Genomic DNA, 27984 nt, shown 5'->3' with positions numbered 1-27984 from the left:
GATTTTAGCACCTAAGTCCGCTCTGAAGACAATGTCCTCGAGCATCTCAGGGCGTAACTTCCAGGTGGGCACCGCCGGCGCCCCCGGAAACCAGCGAAGGGCCAGCAGGAGGGGGTTATGGTCCGAGATGGTCCTAGTCAAGTATTCGGAACAGATGGCCGCCGAAACCAGTTCTGTCGAGCCAAGAAACCCGTCCAGCCGAACGTGCAACTCGTGGAGACCCGAAAAGTAGGAGTAATCCCTAGTGTCGGGGTGCTGCGCTCTCCAAATATCCGTCAAACCCCACCGTGTCTGCCAGTCTCTACGGCCCTTGGCCACGCGGCGAACCGGAGAATCAGGGAGGGGCGGGTGCGAGCGATCGGTCTCCACGTCCACCACTGAATTAAAGTCCCCACCGAGCAGGAGGGGCCCCGTGAAAAAGTGGGCTAACGAGCCCGATAACCTAGAAAGGAAGGCAATCTGGTCCATGTTAGGTGCGTAAACACAGCAAACGTTCAGGTCCCTCCCCCCCAGAGTACCAGAGATGGCCACGTAGCGCCCCTCGGGATCTACCACTGAGTTTGTGACCTGGAAGGGAACCCCAGCCCGGATCCAGATTAGCGCCCCCCTGGCATACGCCGAGTACGACGTGTAGAAGACCTGTCCCCTCCATCTACGCTGTAGCGCCGCCCCTTCCGCCTTGTTCAGATGGGTCTCCTGCAGTAGCGCCATTTGTATTCCCCTACGCACTAAATAAGCGTGGACTTTGTGCCGCCTAGACATGGTGTGAAGCCCCCGCACGTTCCAAGTAATACACTTCACATTAGCAACGTCAGCCATTGTCCCATACAGTGCGTGCGAAGTCTCTCCATCTGGGTCTCAGCAATAGGCAAACAACAATCCCCCCAACACTGATGGCGGCCATTTTCCCCAACCAAAACCCAACAAATCGAACGTTACCCAAACCCCTGCCCACCCCCCCCAGAACAGGACCCAAATAACTCCATCTAGTTCCCATCCAAACCATGCCCTCAAGAAATCCCCTCATCCCAAACTAATCCTACAGTCGCCACCGTAGGAAGGCCTTAAGGGCCAGGTGCGGGCTGGGCGGTGGCAGTGGGCCCTCGATGCCCTGGCTGCCAGGACTAAAGCAAGCCCTAAACAGTAACGGAAACCCTCGGGGCAAAGGCAGGGCACCCCACCCCCCCGCTTCTCACGTAATCATGTTGAACCATCGGCTCCCTCCACCCCCGCTACGGGCCCCCACCCAAAAGGATACAGCTCACCCCGTCAACCCTGTCCATCAAGGAGGTCCTCAACCGAGTTTGGTGTAATCACCGGTGTGCCGGTACTATCCGTCACCGAGTTCTCCGAGTCCGTCGATGCCCCCTCGCCACCAGGGTTCTCTTCTTCTGCAATAGCGTCCTCTCGTGACCCAGACAGGGCAGACAACACCTCCAATACGCCTTTCCGCTCCGTCGATGTCTCTACAGTAGTAGGGCCGCCTGAACGGCCCCGGCGACTCCGCACCCTCGTGGATCGCCGTCGCTGTCCCGGCTCCGCCGCTGTCTGAGATGTGGAGGCAAAGCCATCTTTCCCAGCCCTATAAAGTTCAAGCCAGTTACAGGCCTCCTCCGGGGTATCAAAAAATTGAGTCTTGTCATCAACAATGACGCGGAGCCTTGCAGGAAATAGGAGCGAGTATTGAATACCCTCGCTCCGGAGCTCCCGCTTGACCGCCAAGAATGAGTACCGCCTACGTTGGGTGTCATAGGTGTAGTCCGGGAAGATGTTCACCTGGCTGTTCTCCACCTTGAAAGGGCCATTATGTCTAGCGGCATTGAGGATGAGGTCCCTGTCGCGAAAATGCAGGAGGCGCGCCACCACCGGGCGCGGCGCCCGGCCCAGTTGCGGTGGCCGTGCTGGGACTCTATGAGCCCGTTCAAGGGTGTAGAAAGAGGATAGGCCCTCCGGGGCTACCGTGTCTCGGAGCCAGGCCTCCAAGTAGGCCACCATGTCGCCATCCTCAATCTTCTCCGGCAGGCCTACCACTCGGATATTGTTGCGCCTGTTACGGCCTTCCGCATCCTCCGCTCGCTGTTCCAGGGCAGAAATCCGGGTTAGAGCATCTTTCATTGCCGCGGCCAGGGTTCGCTGCGCCGGCTCCAAGGTTTTCACCGAGCCTTCTACTTCTTTGACCCTGTCCGATAGCTTGCCATGATCCGCTCTGAGGAGGCCCAGACTCGTCGCCACCTGAGCAATGTCCTGCTGGAGGGCCGAGCGTGTGGTCGCAATCGCTTCCAGGACGCGATCAAACTGTTGCTGCAGCGGAGCGCCACCAGCGTCCCCCGGGTTGCCGCTGCCTTCCCTGTCCGGGGTCTCCGAGTCAGAGGCGGCCGGGGTGGGCCCCTTGGCCCCTCTCGGCTTCCCCATAGCGCGGGAAGCGCACAGTGTGGGCTCAGATAAAGATGCCACCGAGTGCGGACGCCGACTATAACTCTCCCGAATGGGAGTCCTCGGGGTGAAGGCCGGTGATCCTCTTCTCCAAGGCCAGGTGGATCTCCGCAGGTTCGGCTCGCGCCACCACCGTGTCGTCTGAGAGCGCTGAGGAGGAGGCGGAGACACTCGGCGCCAGGCCGGGCAGGTCCGTCTGGTTGACGAGGATCTAGAACGAGGGCCACCCACACCTCCAGAGACTTTGTGGCGCCAGGGGGTTATGCTCCCCATGGGATCGGGACGATCGGGGGATGCAGCCAAGCGCCGCGTCGGAGGTCGTCACCACCGCCGGGACTTCCAGTCGTCTGCGTGCCCGGGTCCACTATGGTAGGAGCTCCGATCGCCCGGGTGCATCCATCAATACCAGGGTCTCAACAGGGCAGAGTTCAGCTCCTCACTCTCCTGGATAACACAAGAGCGGAGGGCACGCTATGACCAGCGGCGTTCATCCAGGCTAATGGCCCCGTCCAAGGGGACAAAGGGGTCCGGGCGCCATATTGGGTCGTTCTTCCCGGGACCTCAAACTTCGTGTTTCGGGCAAAGCACCACTCGTCCAGGCCGCGCCGGGCGTCTCAGTGGGGTCCAGGTGGGCCGAGCAACGATTTGCGGGGGCTAGGGTGCCCCGCGGCCTCCGATTAACAGGATAATCCCGGGCTCAGTCCCGGAGCCGAGCTCTCAGGCGACCATCGCCATCGGCGCCCAAGCCACGCCCCCCTCCCATGCCTTTCATAATGCCTCAACGGGACTTAAATCTTGTCTTGACTTTTCTGATGTGCGCTCCCTTTGAGCCTCTTCATAACTGTCCTTTACGTCTTTTTAAACTAAAGACGGCTTTCCTGTTAGCTATCACCTCTGCTAGAACAGTGAGTGAGTTCCAGGCTCTTTCTTCTAAACCTCCTTTCCTTTCATCCGGACTAGGTGGTTTTAAGGACCCGTCCTTCTTTCTTGCCAAAGGTTGTCACGCCCTTCCACATCGGGCAGACCATCACTTTGCCCACCTTCTTTCCGCCTCCGCATCCTTTGAGGAAAGAGGAGAGGTTCCACCATCTGGACCCAAAGCGTGCACTTGCTTTCTATCTGCAGCGTACACAACAGTTCGGGGTGGTTGATCAGCTCTTTGTTGGCTACATGGGCGCCAAAAAAGGTTGGGCTGTGCACAAACTGACCATTTCCTGGTGGGTCGTTCTGTGCATCAAAGCATGTTACTCCTTGGCTAAGAAGGAGCCTCCTGTGGGGTTGCGTGCCCATTCGACCAGTGCAACTGCAGCCACTACTGCTTTGAGATGCGGCGTTCCCCTGCAGGACATGTGTCAGGCAGCTACGAGGGCCTCGCTGCACACTTTTACCAAACACTACTGCCTTGACAGTCCGGTCCGGAGAGACGGCTTCTGTGGCTGTTAGGTGCTCCGTGACTTTCTGGTGTAATCCTGTTCGCAGACCCACCACCGGGGTTGGTATTGCTGGGGTAGCTATTCTAAGGTAAGGAATCTATCACTAACGTGTCTCTTTCGGGAGCACAAGTTACTACTTGGGTAAAGATATATCTGTAAGAGACATTAGTTAGTGATAGATTCCTGACCGCCCCACCCATCCTCCCCGTTCTGCGAACTGATTACTAGGGTTAAGGTCATCCCCTTTTAGGGCCCTAGTTTTATGCACCAATGGTCAGTATCTTGCATGGCTCTGCGTTTCGGCGGGCGGAAAATCGTCTATCGAACTGACTTCAACGCGCATGGCTGGCGCCTAAGTAGTCTCCGTGACATCACTGCGCTCACGTCACCAGTGACGAGCGCGGAGCTGCACCGACACGCAGGGGTACAAAAGCAAAACTTTCCGGATCCAGTTTGACACCTGGGGATATTCTAAGCTAAGGAATCTATCACTAACTAATGTCTCTTACAGATCTATCTTTACACAAGTAGTAACTTGTATAATAGGTCCTGTGGAGGATCTTGAGTTCCTTTGGATATCTCCAGGCTTCTTACCAATCTGTATCACCCAGACACCCTAATCCCTGTTCCTATTGATCCCTGAGTTGCTAAAGGGACCTCCCGCAAATGGTCAAAATTGTACGATACACTTGCAAAATTGCATGGTGATGTACAGATTGCTATGTTCAAGGGGAGACTCGTCTACCACATCAAGCAGATTGTTTGTTCATGCCCATTGAAGGTATTTAAATTATCAGAAATTGGCCGGTTCGTATTGCTGTTTTAATTTTGAAAATGACAGCAAACCCTCATGACTCCCGATATCGCATAATTTAGAAATGCCTATCTGATCTCACTTGTGAAATCCCTTCAAGTTACCCATTTCCCAAACAGCAATAGAGCTCCACAGGAGTGTTTCTAGCATGATTTTGCCCCGCCATTCATCACCTTTGTGCTGCATCTTAATCACTGTGGCTTTAGGGGAGTTCTGTTTGGCCCTGATGCGGCCACATTCAGCACTTTCATGTACACATTAGATGTCAGAATTCTCCTATCTACCAACAACAATGTTTCGTGCTGTGAGGCGAATGTCCAATCGATTACAACTATCAGCTGGGAGGCCCAGTAAAACAAGTTTTAAATAAGGTAGGGCTATCCCTCCCTCATAGATATTTCTTGAAAGTATCCAGAGTTCAATCCTAGGCAGTCACCTGTCCCATGAAGGTGTTCTAGTTACTGCATCATCCCCGGTTAAAGAACTATTGTGAAGCTCATATGGTGTATTTTTCTGTATATATAGGAACTTGGGACAAGTGATCATTTTGTTCAATGCTGCCTGCCCTAGTCCCAATAATGGGTGTTTTCTCCAATGGTCAACTTCAGCCTGATATTAGTCAAGTGTTCTACCAAGGTTACGCCACATAAAGTCTTTTACGTTAGTGGTGATATGGTGTTAAAAATTAGGCTTCTGGTTGGCTAGGGTTTGCACCGAAGCCAGGCAGAACCGACCACATTAGTCAGGGCAAGTAAGTTATACACCGAAGATAACCTATGCTCACTCCATAGTAGCCTGGCACAGAGCAGTCCGGCTTATACTCAGTCAATGTGTAAAGCACTTGTGACCCAATAAATACACCACAAAAAGAGACTCCACACAGGATAATATAAAATATAGATTGTATATTACACATAAGTCATAGACTAAAACAACGTACATCATAAATACTGTGCATACTCTGGCAATCCTGAATCGGTATGAGAAAATCAAAATGACGTACATTATAACATCAGGGCATGAAATGCAGCAGGTAGGTCATAGCCAAGCACATATGAATCCCCATCTATCATAATGACTGCTCATCTAAAACGAAAATTGCAATGGTCCTCGGTATCCTGATATCATAAGCGTCAATGTGCTTGGTACCCAAAAGGTTAATAAATGCTCCGGTCATGAGATACATAAAGCTAGGAAATGTCTACATAGAAACCACCACCTGTTGCCAGAAATGCAGGTATCCCGAAAAATCATCAACAATAATCCCCTGCAGTCTACTACACGCAATACAGTAATGTTTCCTCTGTGCTGGGTGATCCATGCACTATGGTGCTGACCCGTTCTTCTTCTGACCGAGGAGATTTACAGAGGGTCCTCTTCCCAATTAACGCTTGATTACAGCCCCCTCGAGATCGGGAAATCTGTGTGAGCAAATGCTGAAGAAACTTGTAGGCAGGATGTGGGCCGTCGGGCCAAGAATGGAAGGCAAGTCCTGCCCGAGCCGGCAGCCCAGAGTGGCAGAGCGGGGCCTCACAATCCCAGACGTCTCTGTGAACCTCCGCTATTAGACCCTGAGTCAAAAGGGGGAAGGCACAACCTCGAACCGATCGTCTCTCTCTGCTGCAGTGTTTCAGCCAACGGCGGCGTCAGCTCAAGAGTGCGTCTGCTCAGGGAGGCAGTCCTCGAAATAGAACGTCCCCGTAGCAGGAAAATGAGAAGTGTGTAACGTGGCGGTGGGCACTGGCAGTTAATGGAAAAGGCTGAATCCTGCAAAGTTCAATTGGGCGCCGGCACACGAGGTCGTAAATATATTTGACATCATTGATGCTACTTTTCAAATAGTTTTGTTGGTTGAGTCATTAACTGTGGTTTCTAGGCAATGGTGCCAGAGAAGTAGAGTTTAAGAGTTGTCATGATATTAATTAATATACACTAGTGTGACTGCTGAAGTTCATTTCCCAGGTTAGACCAATTAATGCCTTGATGGGCGATAGAATGTGGGAGATGACCCACAACTGCAGGGGCTGCACTTGCCAGTGCTACGCCCCTCTGAACCCAGTTGGACCCCTCTGTCTATGCTCTCAGGAGAACCTTAGCTAACCCATGAGGACTCCTTAGCTGTCAGTGGCCAGAGCCAGGCCCCAAGTCATCAAGGGGTCTCTGGCCTCTGTGATGTCTCAGGGGTGGGGGTGGTTGCCCCAGGTACTTTACATCCTTGCTCTACTCCACTGCCCACCAGTTCAGGTGTTCTACTCTGCAACAGGCCCTCCAACCTGTTGCAGAGTAGAACACCTGAACTGTACCCTTAAGCTGGACAGGAGACAGACAAGTCCTTCATCCCCTTGTCCCTCCTTCTGGGGTTCTGCATCCTCCTTCTAGGAGTGGTACCCCCAGAATCCAGAACTATCAGGGCACTTGTAGCAGCTGTCCTGCACATTTCTCCCACCAGTTCAGGGGTTCTGCCCTGCAAGTTGTCTCCCAACCCGGGGTCTGCACCCTTGGTTGAACTCGGTCAGGGGCGAGTCCTTCCTTTCCCTGCTCCTTCTTCTGAGGTTCTGTACCCTCCCACCAGGAGTGGCACCCCCATGAAGACAAAATTGTAGGGACACTTGTGGAAGCTGCTCCTCTCTTCAGGTCAGTGGTGATACCCTGAACCTGGCCCTCTAACCCAGTGCCTGTACCCTTAGGCATGACAGGGGTTATGGGCGAGTCCTGCCCTCCCTGCCATCTGGGCTCCTGCACCCTCCTTTGTGCAGTGGTACTGCCAGACACCACAACTGGTTGGAGCGAAGTGCCTTTCCAGACCTTCTGGTTCTCACCCAAAGACCTGCCACTTTTGCAAGATCCCTGGGGTCAAAGCATTTACAATCCAACAGGTGTTGGTGTAGTCCTGGAAAAGAACAACGGAGCATGTGCTCTCTGACAATCCGATTCTAAAGCTCTTCAAAAGTGTTATACTGTGCTAGTCTTCATCCAACCATCTAGTGCTTTGCAACAATCCTCTACAAACTCCCCCTCCCATGACTGGTGAGGCAGTTTCCTACTGCCTCTGAACCTCAACCTATATCCTTCAAAGGTGGATCCATACATTGCAATCAGGGCTTCCTTTATGGGGATGTACCTCTGCCTGTCTTTCCCTTCTAGGGCCAGTAGGGTGTCCCTCCCATCCCCAGGAATATAACTCCCTAGGCCAGTTCCCCAATCCTCTTCAGGGACCCTGCCCACTGTTAGAGCCTTCTCATACTCCTGCAGCCACTGACGTATGTCATCCCGCTCTTTGAAGCTAGAAACCAAGTCTGTGGGTATGCTGGTGTTGTTCCTAACACTAGATCTACAATTGTTGCCACCTCTGGACTCCACCTGCAGCGCTGGTGAGTCCAGAACTCTAACACTATGCTCAAGGGTTAGTTTCCGTTCCTGAAAAGCAAGCTTTCCCTGGCAAAGGTCGTTTCTGCCTCTGCCATCCTCTCCTGAGCTAAGCATCCTTCAACCTTTAGCCTTCTCTGCTCTACAGCCAGCTGCGCCAGCTGCAACTTCAGGTCCCTCTCTGCATTTCTATCCTTGAGTTCCTCAGCGGATGGGAATGGGAGGTGACACTGCTCCTGGCACTCGAACCAGCAAGGGACTCCTTTTCTATGGGGTCCTCACTCTCTACTGGCACCCTTGCCCCGTCATTTTCTACCTCCTCGGGGTCACTGCCCTCTTGGGGTACGGACTGGGACCCCTCTCCCTTCAGATTCCTCACAAATCTCTGGATCCTACTCAGGGTCTCTCTTAGAACCACCACCCTGCTTGTTTTCTCTGTTGACTCTTTCCTCTAGAGTGCTATTTGTAAAACGAGCAGGGTTTTATCTTTTAGATATGCAGCGCCCTGACCCTAGCGCTCTCTAGGGCCTACCTTAGGGTTGACTTTTTTGTAGTAAAAAAGGGTTTAAGAATTGGCAAGAATTCTTAAATGCTAAGTCAATTTGACAGTAAATAGTGCACGCAGGCCTTGCAGTGCCAGGCCTGAGACCGGTTTCAAAGGATACTTCTGTGGGTTTGTGCAATCTGCACTGCAGGTCCACTAAAAGCATTTAATTTACATGCCCTGGGTATATGGGATACACCTTTACAAGGGACTTATAAGTAAATTAAATATGCCAAACAGGAGTAAGGCAATCATACCATGTTTTAGTGGAGAGAGCACATGCACTTAAGCACTGAGTAGCAGGGGTAAAGTGGAGTAGCAGGGGTAAAGTGCCCAGAGTCCTAAAGCCAACAAAAAGTCGGACAAATTGGAGGACGAAGCCAAAAGGTTTGAGGATAACCCTGCTCAAAGGGCTATTTCCAACACATGGATACCAAAATATCAAAATCCAGTTCACATCCATTGCATAGGATAATCCTAACTGTCAACCAGTTTCCTGTCAGTGAGGCGAAAGCCTGATGATTTTTGCCAATTTATCTGCACCTCAGAATACTTCCCGAATATACTTAGAATATCTAAGACTCTAGGGATAGACCGCACAGGGTCCTCTAAGTAGAGGAGAATGTCATCTGCGAAAATATTCCTGTCCCCTTATCTGTGAATCACATCAGATCCATTACCACCAGCAGCTCAAATCCCAGAGCAAATAGCAAATATTAGTGGGCAGCCTTGCTGTGTCCCTTGGCGTAGTCAAAGTTTTGCGATATTGTCCTCTTCACCCTAACTCTAGCGATGGGGTTATTGCACAATAAGTGGGCCCATGATGAGAATTCTGTTAAAAAAACGATCCTGCATAGGATTGCCATCAGATACGGCCATTTAGTCAAATACAATGCCTTTTTGGCGTCTCGAGAGAGTATCCTATGACTGGTGATTTATTAAAGACATCATTCAAGCATCGCAGATTAGTCGTGTTGATGTATGTTACATAAAACCAGGCAGATCAGGGACTATTTATTTATCAAACTCGTCTTGAAGGCGGGTAGCTAGTAATTTTGGCCAAAATATTTACTTCTGTATTGAGTAGCGAAATGGTCTATAGAAGGTGCACTCATCCACCTGTTTTTCGTTTCCATGAATTTGGATAATATCTTCCCCACAGCCCTTGTAGAACATCTGTGTAAGGGGCTTTTACAATTTCCAACTGAGGCTTTAAAACAATTCTGGCAGCAGACCTTTGAAGCCAGGAGTCTTAACTCTTGTAAGCTCTTTTGTGGCTTCCCCGCCTCAGGTGGTTCTACCTTTTTCTTCAGCTGTTACCCTGTGGTACCAGGTACCCTAGAGTTGTATAGGTTTTCCAGATACCCTGAAAAGGCCCCTGCAGTATTGTTGGTAGTATGCACAGTATTACCCTCATCTGTTTGCACACCCACACCCATCTCTGTCCTGTCTCACACCGCATCAGCCCCGCCAGGTCGTTGCCCGCCTTATTGGCCACTTCATAAAGCTTGTGTCCTCACACCCTTAAGTGTGCCCTTGCATTGCCCTCTGCCGACTGCCTGTATTCTTCTCTGGCCAATGCTATGTTATGAGACAGGTAGGCACCGGAATCTTGCAGGAATTTAGCTTCACACCTACGGAGCCACTGTTCAATATTGTACATGGCTATCTTGTATTTCTCTATACTTTTTCCTGCCAAAGCAGCTATCTAGTTACCCATAGTCTTGTACACTTTCCACAGCTACATGGCTGATTCAACCGTCCATGTACATTCCTTAAAATAGCATTCTGTGGTGGTAATCAATTGCTTTTTGACCTCCCAGGTGTAGAGTTCCCAGAGGGCTAGCCTCTGATCTGTCCTATGTCATTGTATATTTGTTTATAGCCTAATGGATAGGGGAAGAGTGGTCCGAGATACCACTCAGAAAAAACTGGGCGTCCGTGCATTTGTTTCATGCATTGCGGGCACCGTCAAATAGCCTAGAACAGAACTGCACAGCTCCACCCGCATCCTGACACTCATGAGTACTGCTGTTCCCTTGGGTGGTCTACCTGCCAGGGGTCTACCAGTCCCAGCTCCTTTGTGAAGTTGTATAGTCATTTGTCTACTCTACTTGACTGTGCAGTCATCAAAGCCCTATTGAGTTCACCTTGCGTAGCACAATTCAGATCACCCCCCAGGACCATTGTAGCATCATGGGCTTGTATGATCCACTGACCCATCAGTGACTGGAGGGACGGAGGAAAATAAATCGACACTGAATCTTTTTACCCATTCTATTCTCCTAGTATGGCAGCCTAGCAGCGCTCCAGGTCAAGCCAATTTGTTTAATTGTAAGGGGCGGCATTTAAAGCTAATATCCTTATCCATCATTAGCCTGATGTTAATGAGCTAGGACCCTATATAGTCACCCACATTTATTACCCATGAGGTGCATTTCCTAAAGTAATATCCGATCTGGCACTTGTCAACCACACAACTTCGTGACCCCCTCCAAATTTACTTTAATCTCCAATCTATTGACATTCCAGGTTAGGACTCTGAGGTCCAGTCTACCAGAACCCGTAATTCTGTAGACCTTTGCATTGCCACAACCTCACTTCTTGTCTCTGGGCATGCACCACCTGCCACCACCTTTGAAACGTAGATGCTGTATCTCAAGCTGCCAACACCCAACCCCCTTCCAACTGTAACAATCCCCCCACCCTACTGCCCAATGCTGTGGATTGAGAACTGACCAAATCCACTATGATTGACGTTTTGTCGCCCCTTAAACAGTATCAAAACATTATTTAAAACGTAAAATGACAACACAAAATGGTTTCTGTCCCTTCCCAACTGAGGATTTGGGGGTGTGTTAGTGGTCACGGCTCGGCCGTCCTGCTGCTCCTTTGGCCTTTAGTCACGTAGTCCACAAGGTCTGTTGCTTAATCGTCCCGCATGTGATGGTCATTGGAAATCCAACCTGCTTCTGTTGTGTTGCTTCCTACTTCTATTGGTGGGATGGATCTCCAGGTTTCATCACGTTCCCTTGAGTGCACGTCCATGTGTTTCTTCTGCTCAATGGTCTGCCATCCCTCCGCTCCAACCACTACCACACTTCTTCTGAGGTCTCAGCAGCACTCCCTATAGCTGTCATTTTCTGTCCGTCGGCTCTCGGTAGATTAATGTCCAAGGCAACCGTGTCCGTTTCAGTTTTGGGAGTAGCCTGCAATTCCTAGCTCGAGTGGGATCCTGATCGATATGTTGGCTTGGTTTGCCCTCTAGAGATTGCCCAGTTTTCTCTTGTGACTTGTGTCAGAAGTCCTATTTCTCAGGTCTGGCGCTTGCTTGAGGTTTATCTAAGCCTATAGCGATACGATGGAGAACCGCCAATCAACCCCCACACGCTAGCCTGTGTGGGTCCTCCCTCTGCTAGCCGCTCCATTGGGGGATCGTGCCTCCCTGCCAGTACAGGTATGGTCATGGGGGGTGGGGCTGGGAAGTGTGCAGCAGGGAGCAATCATACACCACTGACAGATTGCTAATTTGGTCCACTGCTTTCACCCCGTACCTGTTGCTGCTGAGCTACCTCCTACAGCCCAGTCCAAGGCGCACTCGTGTGCTCAGGAAACAAAGATGTTAAACTGCCATCAATGCACAGGAGAGGCACCATGTTGTCCACTCTGATCAGCGATCACACTCGGCAACTCTGGGCATTAGCTTGCCTCATCTTCACTAACGGCCCCACCAGACCGCCGGGGATGCCTGGTCTCACCCTGGAGATACCCATTAAGGGACCATCTCTCAGGGAAGCCAGGAAGGGTTTCGCAGCGGTCGAAGCGCCTTGGGACCCTACGGGTAAGTAGTGCGCTATATAAATGCCAATACACAATACACACACAACTGGAGGCAGCGCAGAGTTGAGGCAGAGTTCAATGGCATCAACTGGTGGTGTGCGGCAGCTAATGCAAGTTTCCGGATCCGGTTTGGTGAGAAATTTCGGGTTAAAAAGATTATACACTAGAAAGGGCATTACTGATGTTAATATCCTGTTTGTCAATCATACTAATAAAGTTAGTGGTTTATTTACAAATGTGGTTTCCATTAATTTTAGGTTATGTTTATTATTTTGTCCTTGAATTACTAATATTGATGAATCTACTACCTACTTGTGAAACACCTATTTTAAGTTTACAATTTCTTTCCCCGAGCTTAATTCTCTGAAAAAACAAGCCAGAAAGCGCAATATAGACCTACACATCTTACCCATTGGATTCCAAAAGAGAAAAGAGAATTCTACAATCTTCCATACAAGGTTTGTTTTCTGTTGGTTTATTTCTCACCTGTAAAAATATACATGTGCATTTTCAAAATTGCTGTGATATAGATTTTTTTTACAAACAAGTTGATGAGTCTTGTGTGGCAATATTTTATTTGAAGAATGCTCGTTATCAATATTTGTATTTCAGTTATATAGTCAGTGCTGCTGTTCTCAGTATTTCTTGAAATAAATGAGTTGTGTAGTGCTTGTTGCACATATTTTCGACTTTGTATCAGATAACACCTTGATTTAGAATGGTGTTAACTATTAATGGCCTACTCAGCATGAGGACCCCAGTCCACTTGTTAGGATTTCCCCTCACGTAGCGGATTACATAGGCATCCAGGCTTTGTGATTTACCCTAAAGAGCCTGACTAAATAACCAAAATATGACAAATGTCTGGTGCTTTATGAAAAAATTGAAAAAAGTATTATTTGAAAAGTGTATTTTTTTCTGTTTTTTTATTTAAGGAATGGCCTCAGGAAAAGGTTTGCTGTGCTAACATCGCCGTCTTAACAAATGTCAAAAAGGGACAGTTTAAAAAAAAAATCTGAAGTTTTGCAATTTTTTAAGGGTTGGTCCATGTTTTCGATTTTTGCATTTTCTTCCTATTTACAACTTGACTAGGGGGAGGAACAGATTGGTACACCCAGAAATCTACACATTTCTGAATCCTATACAGAATTCCGTAAGAGGTCATTCGTGTAGATTGCTCAAGGGTTTCCCAGAGAGGTTAATTGATTAAACTAAAAAAATAGGGAAAGTAGGGAAAAAAGAAATTGGCACCTGGGGATTTGCATTTGTGGGTTTTCAAGTGGTGGCTGATGTATGAAAGTGTTATACCATTACTTTTTGTCAGATTGTATAGGTTGCTGAGATATATATTGTATGTAGGTTGTCCAAAATCAGCAATCTGCCGAGCCAGCAACTGAGCTGTGGCTTAGTTATTTATTTGTGTGCACCTATCATCAACACTTCATAATGAAAAATCAAATAAATAAAACTGGGTCTGAAGGAAAGCTGTAGATTTTTCAAATGTGCCCAAAAATCTGTTTTCGCTATAGGGATTTTTGGTACCACTTAGAATTACCCACAATTTGCCGGATTCTGAGGATGTTTTTATCAAAATGCGATTTTTATGCATAGTGAAGTATAATCATTCATTAAACAATAACATGTCCTTGTAAGAAAGGGCCCCTTTTTGTCATGGTCACCCCCAATTTTTATCACTGGTACTGATTTATTTCGACTGATGTACACTCGGTCCCCGCTAACCATTCCCTAGTGCTAGTGCTCTTTTCCTAAAAACAAGGCAAAATGGTCTAATTGTGTAAGAATTGGTACTCACTTTAGCGCCCCTCTAAGTCCCTAGTAAATGGTACCCCTGGTACCTAAGACATGGGTGCTGAAGCTGACCTCTAAGGACTGCTGCATGTATTATGCCAGCCTAAGCGACCCCCATACAAATCGCATGCAGACTTCCATTGCAGGCTGTATGACATGGTGCAAATCATATGTGAAAGCACAACATGGCATACTCACTGTGTGCCATGCCAAAGTCACTGAATATAATATATGTTAGTCACTCCTACAGCATGCCTTATAGCCCTAAGGCAGGGTTAAGGCAGGGTGCCTTCCATTACAAGAGAAGGAATTATCTGCATGAGCAGATATCCCCCTGTGAGGTCTAGTTCAGTTACTAGATGGTACAAGTGAACAGGGAAGCTATCTTAAATATATGTACTTCCCCAGATACATAGTGGTGTTACTGAAACCTATAGAGTTTGGTATCAAACACATTGGCCTAATAAATCTGTACTGTTGCCAGTACTAGATTTGTTATGGCATGCATCCAGAGGGCACCTTTCGAGGGGCCCATGGAAAAATCTATCACTATCTAGTATGCAGGCTGACTGGTATCTTCCAGCCTGCCACCACAGATGAGTTTCTGACCCCCTGCAGGTCTCAGAGGTCAGGAGCAATGCCTGCTTCAGAGGAAGGTGTTCACACCTCTTCCAGTAGGATGGCTAGTGATTTAGCATATCCAGGCCAGGACCCTGCCACCTTTGATATACGGCCCCGGCTTCCCCCAAACTTGGGAGGTGCAACCCCATGCTCTGAGGCCCATTTGGCATCAGAACAGGTTGGAAATTAGCTATGCAGTAGGCGTGTTCCACCACGAGGCTACCACTTTAAGGTGGGCTACCACATGTGCTCCACGTAAGAAGGGTTCCACCATCTTGTTTTTGGTCGAATAGGGAACTCTGGGACAGAGTTATGCACACTCCCCACAGGAAGTGGTCATATAGAGGGTGTAGTGACCCCAGGGCTAAGAAGCCTGTAGGCTCCTAACCTTCTCACCCCTAAATTCAGCATGTCCGTGGCCCCCTGACACCAGAAACACTGTTATGTCTGCTAAAAGAAGAGGACAAAGAAGAGCCCGAAGACATGAGAACTGTGGACCTGCATCTTCTTTGGCACAACATCCTGCATGACTGCTGCTCTCCTGACAACCACCTATACTGACGTCTCCAGAAGCAGAACAGCCTCCCCAGACCCTTGGTGGTGTGCTCATCACTTTCCCGACTCAGCAGTATCCCCCATAGAGTGGAGAAGCTACTTCCCTGCACCAGCAGGCACCGACTGCAGGTGCCGCCTTCTGTCAATCCTCTGGCCAACTGAGGGAGTAGTACCCCAGTAAATGGACTTTGTGCTCCAGGAAGTCAAATCCGACTAACTGCCACGATTGGAGATACCAGGACTCTGAGGAGCTGCCCTAGACCAGTACTCGAGTACCATAGCTAGTTCGCAAACATCAAGGCTTGTTTGTGTTCAGTCAGAACACCACCACTGCCAAATCTTTCCTCCATGACGAGGGACGACAAGAGAGGCCAGCGCCACACAGAGAGTGGCACTGTTGTGTTTTTTTTCCATCTCCTACAGGTACATCGAGAACCGCGAGGACCTCTAAATTACTAATCTATCGTACAAAACACCTCAGCACCAGGGCTCCCCAGCCCGAGCTTGTAGGAAAGTAGGATCTGCTTTTATGGTTACCCCCACCTTTTGCCTAGTGCTAAGCTGTTATTGACTTGTCTGACTGGGACCCTGATAATCAGGACCCCTAGTCTATCTGCTTTCTTCCTTAAATTGTTATGTTCAGTACTTAAGTAGTTCCTAGATTGGATACTGGAGTATCCTCCTCAGTCCCTAGTATATGGTAGTAAGGTACTTAGGGCATAGGTACCCCAGATGTCCCCCATGGGCTGAAGCATGCATTATGTCACCCATGGGAGACCATTTAAAATGGAACTACAGGCTTGCCATTGCAGCCTGTGTAAGCTGTGCTAGCACCACTTATTAAGATATAGGTTTCATATATCTAGGGTCACTGCACTTAAAGCCTATAAGTCACACATATAGCAGGCCTTATTAATCCTGAAGGAAGGATGGTTGGTTCTAAGTGTGAGGGTGCCCCTGCACGAGCAGGACACCCCTACAGTCTAGAGCGTCCATTCTCCCGATTTGTAAGTGAAGCAGCCATATACTATAAAGAGGGGCACCACATAATTACGCGATGACCATCTCGAAACTGGCTGCAACGAATCCTATCATGTTTGGTATCAAACATGTTGGGATCATACCCCATACACCGTAAACGGTGTGAAGGGTATGAGTCCAAGCACTGGAAGAGACCTCCGTTAGGCTCTCAGTGCTCCCGGTACCGGTCTTCTAGACCCGGATTGCACATAATGGTTGCTGCCGACCAAAGACACAATTCTGCCCTCCTGCTGCTGAGCCAAGCTCGAACAGGGGAAGCCAGAACAATAGGCATCCTATCAGAGGGAGGTGTGACCACCTCCCAGACAGGATTTAGTGTATTGGGGCCAGGTGGGTGCACTTGCCAGCACCACTCAGTCTGCAAGAGGGACACATTTGGTGTTCCCATGCATAGTGCAGTTCAAACCAGCTCTGGGAGCGAACTGCACAAAGAACATTGGAGTAACCACCCCCTGTCCAGGCACTCCCCTGAAGGGGGGTCCCCTGAATCGTCCCAACTCTTTCCTTAGGATACTTGAGGGCTTACGTGGGTGTAGGTCCCTATTTTCATTGTGGGATAAGATTTAGATCAGACCACTTCTTCCTCTACCATCTGGACACTCTGGACTTCGTTAGGGCTCAACTTCATCTCCCTTTCAGTCTGCTGCGTTGTCTGTGCACCATACAGGAACCTTCCGAGGCCTGTGGGCATCAAAGACACCTGAAGAAATCTCCCTTGAAGTGAAGGAGTCAATTCCCTGCATTCGCAGTCACTGCAACTAACTCAACTGGTCTGCTGATGCTAATATCCTCCAGACTCCGAAAGGTTATGCAACACAGGTGGTGGTTCGCCACAGCTCTTGAAGCCTGCCCTGCCCTCTCACCAAGTTTGATACCAGTATCCCTCGTGGGGCTGCAATAACCGAACCCCTTGTGGAAACAGCAGTTTCAATAGATAATCTTTAGACGCTGCTTGGCGGTAATCGCCTCTCATACCATTCGAGGATTTAACAAATAAAGAGGCAGGCGCTGGAAACTGGAGAAGCGGGAAACAAAGTTTAATTCCGTCGGAACAGAACACGTCAGATCAGTCAATCAGGGTATCGCCACGAGGTGCTCTCTCTGCATCTCCGAGGCCTGGCCTCTTATGCACAGGTTTATGGCTTTTATTGCAGTTTATTACATGTAGCACACTCTTGCAAATACTTTGTAAGGAAAGACATCCTCGGAATCCCCGCTTCAGGCCCGTTACCACACATATCTACAGTAGAAGTACCCACCCCAATCTCAGTAGGTGATGACTATCGCGCAGCTGGACATTCCGCCGGTTCCCGGAATGTGTGCGATTGATCGGATCTCATGGGGTGGAAGCATTGATTAATCTTAGCTCCTTTAAAGAGGGGTGAGTTTTACAGTAAGAGCAATAAACTACATCCGCAGGGCTAGGTGATGGCCTGGGATCAGTTCGGACAATCGGGCATGGAGGAAGGGGGTTATCAAAGGATCCGTGGTCATGAAAGGGATGGAGGGAGGTGTTGGCCTGGTACGGGATGTGGTTCCGATGCAGGGCCGCGCTGAAGCGGTGTTTTATGGCCCGAGCATGTGAGTCAGTGCGTGGGGGATGCTTGCGGGGTCAGAGAGACACGCTGGCAATCGGCAATGGGCTGAGAGGCCATGGTACTCAAAATGGCTGCTGCTTACGCACAGGTATGGGCCTGGAAAAGGGACAAGATGGCGCCGATAATGTTTACGCTGCAAACTAGATTTTAACACCCTGTGCACCGCGTCAACTGGCAGTTGCAAAGGCTTGTTGGCTTCCTTCCAAGAAGATCTTCTGTCTCCAAGTAGCCCCAGCCTCGAGCATTTCCAGTGACCAGAATCTTCGACCACACTGCATCATTATGCACTGTGGCCTGCATATTTTGATGAGCTGCTTGAGGCCTCTTGCGAAACCAGGGCCTCTGGCCCGTGGGTCCATTTGAGGGTCGCCTTTGTTTCTTTTGGGCTCCCTGATTGCTCTGGCTTGACCTGACTCCCCTGCTTGTGGGGAGTTTCCTGGACCTTGCTGGTCCTGACATTGCATCTTCTTCGACTTCTGCGTTGGTTGCCTTTGCCGAGGCTTGTTGATGCTCCCGCCGGACACTGACTCCTCAGCACTCGACATCTGATGTGGGGCAGCTCGTTCATGACTCCTGGTCTTCCTCAGCGTCGCCTGGTCCTCACAGCTGCAGAGTCAAGGTCCTCGTCAACTCTCCTGCAACTCCCCACATTGGTGGGCATTCGTCTTCCAGATCTCCTGTCACTCCTGAGTGACATAGACTCTGTCCCCTCTTCTTGCAGGCACCTCTCAACTAGAATCCACCTTTGGATTCTACCGGACACTTTCCCCTTCTTCAGAAGCAGCACTTTCCTGAAGTCCTCCATTGGGTTCAACAGCGTTTCCGCCACCACATCACACCTATGCACCGGCTTCCCTGGTGTAGGTAACTTGGGTACTAGGGTATCCACAGGTGAGTTTGGCTCTCCAACTCTGAAGAAACCCCGTGTCGTCCATGGGGTTTCTTCGGGGTCCATTGGGAAGGGTCCTTAATCCTTAAAATTCTAATCGCGACTTACCCGATGATTTGTATGGAGCAGACGGTCGTGCCCCCACACTGTACACGCTCCCTGTGGGGATCCTAGTTATCCGCCTCTGGTGGTTCCTTGGGTCCCCAGCACTTCTACGTCCTCTTGACCTTGTCTTGACCCGAGTCATGGTTCTTATACCACTTTCTTAGTATATGATTTGGTCCTCCGCTGGGACCCACTGTGTATTCTGTGCTTTTTACTGTATTTCTATGCATTGTGTGCATTGTGTTTTATCTCCATGTAGGAGATATCTAAACGTGTTAGAGAGTATTATATAATAAATACATGTTTTTATAAAAAACCTTGTGTGGTTTTTTTTCACTTAATTTATACTATAAGATTGCATTCTGGTAAACCAAGCTGCTTTACACTCCTTCTGGATTAAGCCTCGAGGGTGCTCTCTTCAGCTACCACTTAACGAGATTTCTAAGGTTGTCTAAGGCCTCTTAAATCACCATAAGGGTTGTCTTGACTGGTGCAGGGTGCCCACTTACATTAGTGGACATCATATACCAGGATAGCTTCTCAAAGGGCTCGTGTAAACCTATGGTGTCTCTGTGGTCCTGAGATCTTCAAAAGTCGATTTCTCCTTTGGGTTCTGCCGGACTGGTCCACCAGCCCCCTTTTCTTACAGGTACTTTTCCTCATTGACTTTTGCGTGTTTCGTTCGAGGCGACTACAGCTTAAAGTACCTCTGCACCCGGACACCCCAGAGCAGGTAAACTTGAACTGTTGGTGCTTTCTTGAACATTGGCCCCTACTTACCTTAGGTCCAGAAGAACTGCCCTTTAAGTCGTCTGCCTATGGAGTGAATGTTTCCTCCATGGCATAATGTTACTGCTTTCGAGACGCATGCCTCAAATCTGATTCCGACAATCTTATTGGCTAAAATTATATAAAAATTTTATTTTTGTAAATTGGTCTGGAGTTTTTTCGTGTGTGTGTGTCTCATTATTGACTCTGTGTTTGCAACAAATGCTTAACACTACCATCTGATAAGTCTAAACGGCTGACGCACACTACCACAAAAGAGAGCATTTGGGATTAATAGCTTAAGCCTTGTAAGCCACTAAGGGTCGTCTGAGCTTTGTACATAGCGTACCTTATTTTGGTGCACTACATAAAAAACCAGCATCTTACAGACCTACTATCTTGCTTATGCACAATTATTGCATCAAAAACAGTACCTCACATGTATGGCTGGCCCTATTGTATAGGACAACAAAGGCCTAAAATGCAACCACGTGAACAGAGGAAATAATCTTTTCAAAAGGGAGACCTACCTCTATCCCTTCCCCCCTTCTGTTTCTCTATTATTTATTCTTTTCTTTGTGACATAATTTTAGTATTTTATTATACAATACTGTACTGAACTCAATGTATTCTAGCCTATGGTTACTTCATCCTATTGTCAAATGTTTTCACAATTTTACTTATTTCTTTTATATTTTAATAAAGTCTATTTTAAACGTAAAAAAAAGGGAGACTTTTCGAGTGGCTTTTTTCCTGTCTTATTTGGCCCTGGGTTGGCCATCCGCCAAAGATATCTACCATCTGTCAGACACTTTTGAAAAATAGAGACCTGGTGGAATCCAGGATAGTATGTTGTTTGCATAAATCTCACCCAGAATGCCCTGCAAACATTAAGCCATATTCCAAAAAACATTACCTCAAATTTATGTTCCAGAAAGTTCCTATAATTGAGGGTATGGCAACAGAACTAGCATCTTCTATTCCCACACTTCTCCCTTACAAACAGTACCCCATCCAAGTGTGGGTGGAACTCTCGCTTGAGTCCAGAAAGGTCAAAGAATTGCTTCAATAGTACTTTGCAAAAGGCATAATTTCTGATGTGCTTAACTGGTGCATGTGCCTTAAGGTCAACCAGCAGGCAGCGACACCTACAGACCCCAAGTATTTCTATAAACCAGACACTGGGGGAGTCCAGACTGGTGTGTCTTTCCCTGAATCCCACTACATATTTTACTCTGTTTCACAAAACTGCATTTTCTCAGTTTCTCTGAGAGGGAAAGCTCAGTAGAACGCTCTTAAAAGCAGCTTTAAATGTATGATGTGGGTAACTGGGGTGCTATGGCCCCGGAGTGTGCTATCACTCAGGGGAAACTAAAAACCCCAAACATTTCTGAAATCTAGATGCCTGGGAATGTCCAAGTTGGTGAAGCTTTCATGGTGGGTCCCTTTACTTTTGCTTAAAAAGCATACCATGCATTATCAAGGTTTCAGAAAAATCACATCATTTTCTATAAGGGAGCGCTCCAAAATATGCAAGGAACGAACAAAAGTCCAACGACTTAGCATTACCACAGTTTTTCAAATAGCACCAGTGCCCCTCTTTGTGTGTGTGTGTGGGCCTTATCAGCTGTGACAGGAAAAGATGAAAAACTCAGCTTTGTAAATGTCATCAAAACTGTTTGGAATCTGAATAACATTTTGAATTTGGGTATCAGTGTTATTTGGGACAGGGTTCATCCATTTGGTTTTCACATCCACCCATGGAAACTGAGAAGTATTTAATGTTTTTTATGCTTAGTTTTGAGGTTTGCAAGGCATTCTGGGTTGTAAAACATGCACACTACCCTGGAATCCCATGGGTTTCATTTTCATAAGTGATGGGTTTGTTGGGGACCTCTGTATACAGATTAACCCTTGCTAATATAATGCAGCAATAAATCAATGTGTAGTCCACATTGAATGTATATAGTGCCCCGTTTTAGCTCTTTAATGTATTGTATGATAGGCCTGCCCACACATGAGATAGTATTTCTATCGGCGTGACAGTGCTGGATGGTAGAGTTGTGCCACTGGCAGTGAAATCTAGTGTTTGTGACTGTGTGAATGTGACCTGCTTTTATCAATATATGTAGAGTTTATGACATTATGGGCAAATATAGCTTAGTGGGTAAAGATATCTGTGTAAGTAACACCTTCTAATATTCTGTATCGGTGAAGGGTTTAGATTATTTACAGAAAGTAGTGGCGCTCTAGCATGTGCGTGTGAGAGTCTTATGTTGAAGCAGGTGAGTACACGGTGTAAACAGATCAGGGGGAACAAACCCCCCAAAAAAACAACCCCTGCATGAGTATTGGTCAAGACCCACATGACAAATATGAACAAAAGTCCTGTGCACATGTATGGGTGTAGTAGGTTTTTGTGTAAACATTTATTTTCTTAAAACAAGGTTCTTGAAGAAGTAATGCAGGTAGACATCTCCATTTTTCAAGTAGAAGGATTTTTAAGTCAATCCAGATCAGTACAAAACAGAACAACCCAGCCAGAACACCAAAACTGTAGATATGCTTCATTTCAAATCTCACTGACAAGCTGGGAATCCAAACGCCTCTGTGCTTGGATTCAGTTCTTCAGTATTCTTCGCCACTGTGGCCTGATCACCCTCTCAAGTGGTCTTATTTTCAGTTATGTGGGATAGCTATACTGGGTGTCACAAATTGAGCAGACACTAAACCACAGTACACAGGTCCTGTGAATCCTTCACGTATGGCCAACCTGTGACTCTTGTGCTCAGTGGGGCTCACTTGCCCTAGTTGGATGGTAGTACCCTCTACCTGCTCCCCAAGGGGACTGGGTGGAGACCTGAGAGAAGCATGCATTATGCCAGGAAGCTCAACTGTCCACACAGTTTTATTGCATGGCCAAAAAGGGTCAGTGGTACCCAGAGTCATGTAGAGTCCCCTAAGTTTGCGGTGGGTGGATAATATCCCTGTCTGTTTTCCCTTTATAACAATGCCCCAAAAATAAACAAGCTGTGGGACTGCAGCAGAAATGTGAACCCTATGCAGAAATCCTAGTAGTGTTGGTGCCCATCCCGAAAAGATGTTTGCCCCGGATTTCGATCCTCCTACTGCCCCTGAACATGAATCCTTTTGTAAGTAGTATCACAGGAAGGTGGCACAGAGTGGGATGGAGGGGATTACCCCCAGTATCTGCTAACATCAGACTTAAAGTTTTCCCTGACCACCAAAGTATTTTTTTTTTTCGGAGGCAGAAAAATAAACAGAGTGGCAAACCTAGACTCTTCGCACAAGATGTGCCCTGCTGTGGCCTCTACCTACCATCTTCATTTCACCTACCTAGGTGGACCTGATCAGGAGTGTTACCCGGATCTGTGATGGTGCCTGTGGAGGGAGAAATATTGCTTGCTTGGTGCAGTCCTGGTGGTACACCATAGTGACCCGAGTTATTGAGGGTGAAGTCAGTGGCCCCCCCATTTCTTTTTTGTTTGATACAGGGGCTCCCCATTTGTGGAAGTTCCAAACCAACCCCTCTTGGGGAGAGAAGTTCAAGTTGTAGGGAATCAACAATAAACAAATTGTGAATCAAGTTACAGCAGATGTTCCAGTTAAAATAGGGCATTTAAAGAATATGCATCAGTTTATAAATGTGATTCAAGTCCTGTGAATTTACTCAAAAGGGACCTTCTTTTTAAAATGAAATGCATGATATATTGCTCATGGGATGGTGTAGCAATTGAAATGCAAAATGAGGATTTTGTTTCTAAAATTAACTTAGAAGGCACGAAAGTTGAGTTGTACCTAGTTTTGCCAAAAGACAACCTGCCTTTGGATTTAAGACATGCTGTCAATGAAGAGGTATGAGATTATACTGGCAAAGAGATTAACCACTTGGCCGCGGCGTGAATTTCACTGCGGCGCGGGGGTGTGGGGGATGAGCGCGGCGCTGCTGTGCTGGTGACAGAACCACGCCGTCAAGAGTCACCGGCGGCGTGTGCTCATAACGGCGTGGTTCCGTCACGGCCCGCCCGCTCATTAATTTGCCCGCACAGGTGGGGAATTAATGCTGCGTTGGCTGAGCAGCAGCCGCATAACGGAACCACGCCGTCATGAGCACATGCCGCCCGTGGGTCAAAACGTGGTGGTTCCGTCATGCGCACTCAAGGGGTTGAACTGATTAAAAAAGCAGACCCAGTAAAATATAAAGGTAAAGCCAGATGCAATATTTCCTAGATCTAGACAGTACAGAATTCCGTAAGAGCCTGAGTAAGGAATGAAACCAGTAATCAGAAAAATGATTGAACAGGGAATTCTCTAAGAAGTGGTTCAGTTATTGCAGTTCTCCAGTGATGGAAATGTAAAATCTGAATGGCAAATTGAGGGTTGTGTAAGATCTCCCAAAAATAAAAATAATTTTTGAACTTTGGCTGTTGGTGCCGAATCCAGTGGCAATATTGTTTCAAATTCCATCAGAAGGAGAATGGTTTACAGCCATTGACCTATGCCAAGCGTTCTTCTCATTTCCATTACATTATAATTTGTTGTAGACGAATCTAGGGCTCTAGTGTAATTTTCCCGATTCATGCCCTTATATATGTATAACTCATCATAATCTTATATAGGCATCAGAATCATAACCATATTTAGACACAGCCAATGTAGTCCAAATACGGCATGGCTACTTCCACAGATTCCTAGAAATCACAACGAGTTCTTGGAGAGACCAAACCTCCAGCAGTCCGGGACTTTCCCCTGCTTCTGTCTTGATTTGTCCTAGAACTCCTTGAGTCCTAAAAGAACTGCAAAGTCTTAGTGACGTATTATGTCCAACCAAACTCTGCACCTTCCAGGTATAAAATATACTAGCATCTGCCCTAGCAAAACACACAGTGGTTTGGAGCAGATCGACTGACTACTTGCCCGTCGCCCTGCTGTAGCGAGTGCCAAAGGAAGCCGACCCTCCAGCTGACGCACTGAGAGGGACGCTGTCTTTTTTCTTGCTGAGAAATCCAGCTCCGGTGTTTCCCGGCTGCCCTTGCGGGTTACTGGGAGATCGAGTCCTGAGAGAGAGATACAAGACCTCCTACATTCTATAAACAAGGTACGGAGCTGGTTAGATCCTTGGAGAATTGTTGGATAGATTCTTGGCAGAAACTATTTAACTCAAGCTACATCTCACTTACTCCTTCCCATGTACTAGGCTTAGGTTAGGTACACCGGGGTAGGCGTATCTTAGAAGCACCAGTTGAGTACGTTTAGTCATCTTTTATCATTGTATATATTTTATCCATTTTAAGTATCTTATGGCTTAGAAACCATATAAATGCTTTTACAGTATTATTTCATAATACTCTTTTTACTGTACGCACTTTACTTTATGACAAGTATTGGGATTGTAGCAATTAACTTTTCTTGCATGAGAAAGAAGACTGCTCAATAAATAACCTTTTTATTGAAAACGCCCGTCTCTCTATTTCTCTGCACTTCTGGTGAAACTAAGCACGCAAGATTGACTGAGTGAAATAGCCATCTTTTGTTTCCGCGACTCTGGAGAGTAGAGAAGTGTAGCTCACTGGTTGGAGGAGGCAGACCCTCATGCAGAGGTCAGACCCGGGACCAGGGTTCAATTCCCAACGCGGCAGGGTCTTGAGCTCAAAATGTCCACGGACTCGATAATTCTCACCTCGGTGCCTACTCGAATCATGGGTTCACACTCTGCAACTCTGGGCAATAGCTTGCTTGATCTCCACTATGGCCCCTCCGCGATGGGATGCCTGGTCTTCACCTTGGGGTTGCCCAGTAGGGGCTATGTCGCAGGGAAAGCCAGGACGGGTTCCCAAAGCAAGCGCTAAGAGACCTGTCGGTGATTTGGCGCTATATAAATCGAAATTAACATAACATAACATTCCTTATTCTTGGGGAACAAAGTTGTCATGTTATATGGTTGATAGAAACTAATCCCTTCTTGTGTATTCGAGAAAGTTTCTAGTGACCTCTGAGCTAGCTGGTATTCACAAATTAAGTCTAACATATTCAATAGAGACCTAGTCGACTTCAGTCCTACGTCTAAACTATTGTTTGTTATTCCAATGCACAGAGCCTATTGGGAATATAGGAACTACACTACAAATTCTCTTGCATTTACATTTTTGAATAAAGCTCTCATGCTTTGTAGAATCCTACAAGGGTATCCTGAGAGTTTTCAATTTTCTCCCAAATATAATGAGAAAGACTAAGAAAGTCTAAAATTGCCATGTAACTCTGTTCTAGTTCAATAGATAGGTGCCTTGTTAAATAGCATCTAAAATGAAAGAGTACTGTAAACTGGATACCATTGCCCTGATAAATCACCCAGCTGAGAATGGGCATAAAGTGTCTTCAACTAAAATGCAGTTTTTTGAAAAAGAAGTAATTTATCTCAGGCTTGATATTGAAAAGGGTATGAGGAAAGTCTCTAAAGAACGTGTTTCTGCAATTCTGAAACTAAGGCTGCCAACCATCTAGAGGGAGGATCTGATATGTCTTGGAATTGTTTTGAACTGTTGTGAGTGGTTTCCAAACTTTTCCTTGATTGCAAAACCTTTAGAATGGTTGACAAGTAATAATATGTGGGATCCAGTACGATTTGATGATGAGTGTCCTGATACATTTAAGGAATTGAAAGAAAATATGTTTTGTGCACCCACACTCGGGATGCCTGATTACAATATGATGTTTTTTCCTATTTTGTCATGGAAAGATGGATGTGGACTTTCAATTCTCACCCCGAAACATGGAGTACTTAAGAGCTGAGTGGCTTATCTTTCAGCTGTTTTGAGTCAATTAGCTATACATTTTCCAGGTTTTTGAAATCAGTTGCAGCAGTTTGGCATTTGAGTAATGTGAAGGAATTTTGATGGGTCATACTTTAATTGTCTAAGGGCCCGATGTAGGTAATCTCGATTTACCTACTCTTAAATACCGAATCATACCGATTTGGTATTTAAGAGTAGGTAAATGAGATGTAGGTAATTTCTATTTTTAAATTACCGAATCGGTAAGATTCGGTAATTATTCGGTAATTGCCATTGATTCCTATGGTCCTTGAGGCCCCTAGGAACCAATGGCAATTACTGAATCGGTAAATACTGATTCTGTAAAATTACCGAATTGACAAGGGGGACAGGGTGTCACTTTGACACCCTGTTGCACCCCTGATTCAGGCTTGTGTGCCATGAGACACACATACATGCCCTTAGGGCACGTATGTGTGCCACATGTACACAGGAATTCGTTATTTACCATCAAATAGTATTTGGTGGTAAATAACGAATTCTTAAGGGCCTGTGGCACTGTTTTAAGTGCCACCTACATCTTGATTTACAGAATCGGTAAATTTACTGATTCGGTATTTTACCGATTCGGTAAATTTACCGATTCTGTAATATTTAGGCCCCCTACATGTCAAACACCAAATACCGGTCGGTAACGGCTGAAATCGGCCGTTACCGACCGGTATTTGGTGTCCTACATCTGGCCCCAAGTCCCTTGTTTACTCGAGATCTTTTTGACAAGAACACAGCACAAAATGAATATTAGATTGATGCATTATGATCAAACTATTTTTGTAGCAGAGAACATATCCAGTCAAAGTTGTAATAGCGTAAATCCAGCAACACTGCTTCCAGTTTCAGACAAGGTTTGTGAAGACCGGGAAGATATTGAATTGTAGCACAACCGCATAGAGGTGACTGAATTATGTACAAAACCAAGACAAGACATAAAGGAAGTTTCACTGGAACTGGCAGAGTGAATGGCATTTTTGGTAATTATGGCATTATGACATTATTTCTTGATGGTTCTTGTTTAAGAGACCAATATGGAGGTTTGAAAGCTTCTTATGCAGTATGCTCCATCCCAGATACACTTACTTGAAGCTTCCTCCGTACCAAATATGACAATAGTGTAAGTGCCAGAATTGATTGCCCTAATAAAAGCATTCTGTTTGTCAGAACATTTGAGTATGACAATTTATACAGATGGCTAGTATGGTTTGGGGTTGTTCATGATCATGGACAGATTTTGTCACAAAGGAGATTTATGGCATCGAAAGGAGCTCCAATAAAAAAATAGTATGTATATTTTGGATTTTATTTTGGATGAGATTCAGA

General features: G+C 47.0%; 1 protein-coding gene across 3 annotated transcripts in view; it reads left to right on the top strand.

Moving 5' to 3' along the window:
- The window catches only part of ZNHIT6 (zinc finger HIT-type containing 6), a 211851-nt gene that overhangs the window by 72029 nt on the left and 111838 nt on the right, over positions 1-27984 (top strand). For all 3 annotated transcript variants that reach the window (XM_086954090.1, XM_086954092.1, XM_086954094.1), the window contains one exon: positions 12785-12888. In XM_086954090.1, the coding sequence (XP_086810216.1) occupies positions 12785-12888 (104 nt within the window). The remainder of the gene's footprint in view (positions 1-12784; positions 12889-27984) is intronic.

The sequence above is a fragment of the Lissotriton vulgaris genome, chromosome 1_1 (genome assembly GCF_964263255.1).
Source record: "Lissotriton vulgaris chromosome 1_1, aLisVul1.2, whole genome shotgun sequence".
Lineage (NCBI taxonomy): Eukaryota > Metazoa > Chordata > Amphibia > Caudata > Salamandridae > Lissotriton > Lissotriton vulgaris.
Note: the sequence above shows the minus strand (reverse complement) of the source record. Positions and strands in the feature narration are given on the sequence as shown.